This window comes from Tursiops truncatus, chromosome 1, assembly GCF_011762595.2.
Source record: "Tursiops truncatus isolate mTurTru1 chromosome 1, mTurTru1.mat.Y, whole genome shotgun sequence".
Taxonomy (NCBI): Eukaryota; Metazoa; Chordata; class Mammalia; order Artiodactyla; family Delphinidae; genus Tursiops; species Tursiops truncatus.
In genome coordinates this window covers 33,771,143-33,777,142 of record NC_047034.1, presented here as the reverse complement: position 1 = coordinate 33,777,142, position 6,000 = coordinate 33,771,143, and the positions used below count along the sequence as shown (strand labels likewise).

The window sequence follows — 6,000 nt, the reverse complement described above, 5'->3', positions numbered from 1 at the left end:
TCCATGGCTGAGCACATTCCTATACCACTCGTTCTACCTTGAAAACACTAACTGTGCCAATGAGTTTTCCAAGATAAGACCAACTTCAAGATGGGGGCTGGTATCGCGGAATTTCTGGGTATGCTGTCTGGTGCCCATGAAAAACCCCATGATTCATTTCTGTCATTAATCCCCAGACATCCCTCTTCTACTCACTGAGGAAAATGAACAAATTACATGGCCAGAGTCCATTTTGAACAACTTTTATTATACGTTTAGTGTTCTCTATACAAAAGAAATCAGTTTTTTTTTTACAGTGATTCAAAAAAAATTCTGAATAATTTGGCCTTTTCATTGCTCATGCAGTCGTTTATAAGTCCACATATTAGATGGTCCTCACGACCCAGAAGCCTTCCCTGCTGAAGGTCGAGCGTGACACCCTCAGATATGCATCTGTCACTGACAACGTTGGTTAATGCAAAACAACTCGCAAAAAGGAAAGAACACGATGTGAGAGGGGTTAAAACAAGGTGTGCCATGGTGAGTTAAATATTTAGCCAATGGAAGAAAAGATCAGACCAATTTGTGGGTGTGTGGGTAGGTGGGTGTGTGGGTAGGTGGGAAGGGATGGAGACATTCGGAAAAGATTTCCCCACTGAAAGGAACAAATTGGAAAATGTGTGTGTTGAAGGGAGGTGAAGGGCAAGAGGTCCTCCAGGGCCCAGCATGGGTGAGGGTGGGACCAGGACAGAAGGTGGCCACGCCACAGACAACTGATGCTCAGTGCAGGAGGATGTGAGGTTGGCAAAGAGCTGGGAGCTGGGCAGAGGGACAGCACTGACTGAGGACGTCGAATTTGGGAATCAGAAAGGAGAGCAGGGCAGGGTCACCTGATCTGCATCCTTTTTGAAAAAGAAACAGAGAAGTGCACAAAATTCTGGATTTCTTCTCCCAGATTTTTGTATTTATTGCTTCACTGAAGTCTTTACACGTGCTGACCTCCAGCCCAGCGAATCCCGGGGGGGAGGGAGCTTCCATGGGCCCTGCTGCCCCTCGGCACCCCGCGGCCGTCGCTCTTCCGAGGGACACAGTATGCTGGGGGCGCGATGCATTACGAAGCGAGAGACACCACCCTAGGGGATACTCTAGGCTTCATGGTGACAAACACCAATCAGCTCGTCACTCTCTTCTCCTGGCTTGGGTCTCCCCTTAACAGCACGGCTGGTTCACCACAGGCTGGCACAGACTGGCTGATCTGGGACTCAGAAAAATCCGCTGATTTCATCTGTGGAGGTGTATGGGGATGTGGGAGACGTGGAAAGAGACATGGGAGACAGTGAACCAGCAGGCCAGATCTTAAGTAACACCACTGCTCCCAAGGCGGCAGCTGCAGTGAGATGAAAGAACACTGAACAAGGAGTCAGAAGGCCTGAGCTCAAGCCCTACCTCACCTTGATTTACTAGCTGTGTGACCTTGGGCAAGTCCCTTTACCTCCCTGGATTTTAGCTTACGATGAGTACTTTCAATCAGATCAGCTCTGTGATCCTTTTGCATGCTGAGATCTGATCCTGTCTTAAGCTAGACAGCTTTGTACCTATTTCACTTCCATCCTTATCATTACAAAACATCCATTTAATACTAATGTACTGCTAGAGGGGCACTGGTTTTGGGTGTGGCTTGAGATACTGGGTGGTGGGGTCTGGTGCCTTCCCTGGACAGCTGTCCTCCTTTCCCTCTGTTCCTTCTCAGAACCCATTCTTAGTAGGGGAGGGAAGGAAAGGGCACTGCCCTGGCTTGGGCTGGGCAGGCTGGGGACAGCCACAAGGTTGGCTTGAACTCCCATGGGGTGGCCCCTGCCTGGTTTCAAGGAGGGGCTGCCCAGGATTTGGGCTCTGCCCGGGGCACTGAGTGTCCTCCTGACATTTCAAGCTCTTTGTTTCGTTCGTTTGACTCCTCTGGTTTTCTATTTTAATCAGGGATCTCCCTATATGCTACTCTTAAGCCACCATGTAAAGATCAACTAGGATCCACAGCGTGATTTCTTTCCAGTGGACCTAGCTGGGTGGAACGAACTACAACACGGGCTTGTGTGTGTGTGGCAGGGGCTGGTGCAGTGGTGACCGAGGTATCACGGGCGGGGAGTGTGCTCTGTGCCCTCCCGCTGAGAAGTGATTCCTGACACCTGCCCCACCAGCTGAGAGCCCAGGAAGCCTCGCCTTTTCAGCGTGTTAGTGGAGCAGCCTTGCAAAGACTGAGGCAAGAGTGTGTGACATCCCCACGGCTCTCGTCACACGGGCTGTTTGGGATGCTCTGTGACTCGGCTCTGATACTGCAGAGAGCCCCAGGAGCCTTAAAAAGCTGCTGCCTGTGCTGTTCCTGGGGAAAATTCGCTCTCCTTCGGATCAGACTCTGTCTCTCTTGGTTTTGCCTCCAAGAATTGCCCAAGTGGGGCCCAGCGTGGGCAGCCTCCTTCCCCTGCCCTGAGTTGTGCACGGCACCCCACACAGCCCTTCACATTTCATCTCCAGCGGGCCTGGCTATGGACTCATCCTCTTCAAGACAAGGTCGTAATCTGGATTGCTCCCCCGAAAGTGCCGCCCTGCAAAGGCGCCTGCCACTAGGTCTGCTGTGAGGGTGCCGGTGTGGCTGCCGGCTGTGTGCAGGGAGGCAGTCCAGCAGCTGGAAAAGCCACAGATGTCTGTGGGTCTGTTCCCACCCCTTTTCCAGGGCTAACTGCGTGCACGGAAACCATGAAAGCACTGTCTGGGCCCAGGCAGCGGTCCCCTTGCGGGGTGATTAGTACTGGCACCAGCAGCCTCTCGGACCTTGGGACTGAGACCTTGGGACCTGCCAGGAAGGGGGTAGACCAAATGCCTCTGACCCCTCAGGGCGAAGGCAACGGACGAGGGAAGTGGCTACTTTTCAGCTGAAACTCAACCATCTCCCCAAAAGCAAGGTAAGGAAAGAAGGGTCCCATTCACAACGACCCAGGCAAGGTGAGAGGCAGCTGTCCCCCGGCCCTGCAGTGGTGCTCTCCCTAGACACTGGCCTCCCCGCTCCTTTAGCTGGGCCCATGCCCCCACGTGGGGACAGGTTTTCAAAGGAGGGACTGACTAGGGGAGACAGAGGCACCAAAATACAGACAAGTTCAGCAACTTGGCCCAAGGGGCAGAGAAGAGAGGCTCAGGCAGCAGGACTGCCCCTGTCTTGACCAGTCTTCAGGACCAAGTTCCCGCTCCAAAGCTCTTCCCTTTGAGCCTGGAGCCACTGGCGGCTTAAGCACTCAGTGCCAACCAACGCCAACCAATGCCACTCTGTCCCAAGACTCAGTTCCACGACTGTCAGCCCTTCCCCCATCATCAGTTGTGTGGAGGACTTTCCTGAGGCAGAGGGACGGGCGTGACATCTTACGGTCCATCCTGCCCAAAGAGCTTACTTCCGGTGCAATGAGTTTACTAGTGCGTCCTGTGCAATATGGAACGAGGGCCTGACAGACTGACTGCTCTGCTCAGATCCAGAGTGTTTTCTGGAAAGGCCGGTCCTTTAATGCAGCTCACAGGCACACTTCCCTGACATTCCCTAGGCTACAGGAATGCCCAGCAGTACCCAGGCAGGTGGAGGAGGAAAGGCAGGGGAGGGGACCCCTGAGCTGGCTCCCTAGTCCCCTACTATTCGCCCTGTCCCCCATCATCACGAGAGAGCTTCCCCCCAGGCTTCCGGGCAGCACACCTGGCTACGGCTTGGACCAAAGGACAGTTACTCGCTCAGGTTCAGACAACATAACTGGCTCAGCTCTGGGCTACATTTTCTCACCTGCAGACAGAGTAGGTGTGCCTATGGGCTTGACCTTCAACTGACTGATTATTAAGTGATGCAAGCATTGCTAATACCTTTGCGGCTTAAACATGTGGCAAACGATGCTTTAATAATGTCTCTGAAGGACACAGCCTTGCTCCTGCCCAGGTCGCCTGGCAAGAAGCTGGAGGCGCCAATCAGAGGCTGTGTCTGTGGCAGGTGGTCCACTCCTGGGGGTCAGCTTCACCCTCCTGAAACCGACTTTAGCTGCAGCAACAGCTGAAGGGTTACTCTTAGGCTCTAGATCTCTCTCTTTCTCTCTCTGAGGCTAGGTACCTTTGGTTTCAAAATGGAATAGGTAGGGAGCGTGAAGGCAGTGCCTTGGGTCTCAGAGAACTGCAGGTCTGCGAGTGTCTCCATCTGGGGCAACGGGCTGCGGGGCACACTTTTGAGTGGCTGCTCTGGTTCTGCTGTGATGCTTGCATAGGCCGCCCCATTCTCCTTGAGACTGACGTCACTGGAGGCTTCAAGGCTTGCAGGGAGGGGCTGGGAACCTGGGAACTGCAGGGACAGGTCAGAGCTGCATAAGGCATACGAAGAGCACTCCCAGGCCAGGCTTTACAGCACTGTTGGTGGGGGGGGGGGGTCTCCTGATAGGTAAATACCCTAAGGAAAGGACACACCGGCTCAGTCTTGGGGGCAGCAGGGCCCCATCCACACGCCATAAAACACCAGTTTCAACATCATACAGGAGCTGCTATCTGCTAGAGACGAAAGGGGGAGCAGTGCTTTCCACCCCCAAGCACACCAGCACAGTCTTCACATCGCAGGGGTCCATCTCCTGGAGGGCAGCAGCACAGACCCTGACCAGGTGGGAGACACCCTCTACTCTGGATGCAGTGGGTGTGGTCCTCTCTCCCACATCCTGAGTTTCACTGATGGGGAGGCAGGAAGTCCAAACCTAGCCCTTTCCTTCTCTCTCGAGGTGGGCACAGCTCCCTAGGGACGGACGCCTGGTTTTCCTCTGCTTGAGGTACACAGTCACTGGAGCTGAAGTCCTTCCCGCTCCTGTTCCTTAAACTCCTTCAGTCATTGCAGCTTTCGTCTCAGACACTCCAGAGGCAGTGGCAGGGTAAGAGCCAGGAGCAAGAGGTAAGCCCACCTCCCAACTGCACCAGAGCAAGGCAAGAAGGCCTGCTTACCCTCTCCCTGCCAAAAATACTGTCATTTTCCAGAAAGGAGCCAAGCCCAGCTCAGCAACTGACAAGGCTGAGGTGGATGGGTTGGGGGCCAGGGGAGGCATCTGGCGAGAAAGGCATCCTTCGGAAATACGTTGGCCCAGCTGCGGTTTGAATACTATAGCTTTTCTGTATGTTCGTTTACGGATCAATCCTTTTTTTGCCTATCTCTGAAGTTTCCTGGGGGAGAATCCACCTATTCTTTCTTTTTTTCCAGGGACATTTCTTCAAAAGGAAAAGAAAATGGAGATGTTGGGTCTGGAGGAGAAGACCCACAAAGCAAAAATAAAGACAATGAGTAAGTACCATAACCAACAGAAACTGGTGAGTGTGTGTGTTGAGGTCAAGGGCAGGCAGTGTGGGTAGAGGCTGGGGGTGGCTGTGAGGCTGAGCAAGGGACCTGGGCTCCCTCCAGCTGAGCTTAGCCATGGCTCCAGCTCGCCCACCGGTGGCACCCCGGGGGGGTCATCGGGAGGGGGCTTGCGGTTGGCTGGGTGGTCACTGGTCCTCACAGCTTGGCAGACTCCCATGTGGTACCCTTGTCCCTGAAGGTGGTGGTGGCTTCGTGGTAGGTCTGCAGTGGCTCGTCTCCCCCTCTCCCCTCCTTCTACTTGCAAGGTAGTGGCTGTGCCTGGGGGGCTCTGTTAGGCCAGAGAATAGATGGCGTTGACAGGAGATGTGGCCTCTGAGCTTTCGTTGCCCTCTGTCTCTTCCTTGTCCTTTTTGACTGTGTACTGGCCGATGAAGGAGCCGTCCTCATTGAACTGTCCCTCGCCGCCCTCGCCGTAGTCCACCAGGCTGTCATCACTCTCCTGCTGCTTGATGGTACCATCCAGGGACGTCTGGCTGCCCTGCAAGGGCTTGTTGTCCTCGTCACTGGATGGAGAGAGGACAGAGAGTCAGGGCTGGCCCACCCAGCGCAGCCCAAACCCAGGCCGGGCGGAGGAAGGCCTCCAGCCTCTTGCCAGGCACGCGTACCACACAGCT

General features: G+C 54.4%; 1 protein-coding gene across 11 annotated transcripts in view; it reads right to left on the bottom strand.

Moving 5' to 3' along the window:
* Window positions 1–226: 226 nt before the first annotated feature.
* NFASC (neurofascin) overlaps window positions 227–6,000 on the bottom strand; it is a 189,727-nt gene continuing 183,953 nt past the window's right edge. For all 11 annotated transcript variants that reach the window (XM_073802129.1, XM_073802140.1, XM_073802148.1 and 8 more), the window contains one exon: window positions 227–5,889. In XM_073802129.1, the coding sequence (XP_073658230.1) occupies window positions 5,658–5,889 (232 nt within the window). In that variant the 3' untranslated portion in view covers window positions 227–5,657. The remainder of the gene's footprint in view (window positions 5,890–6,000) is intronic.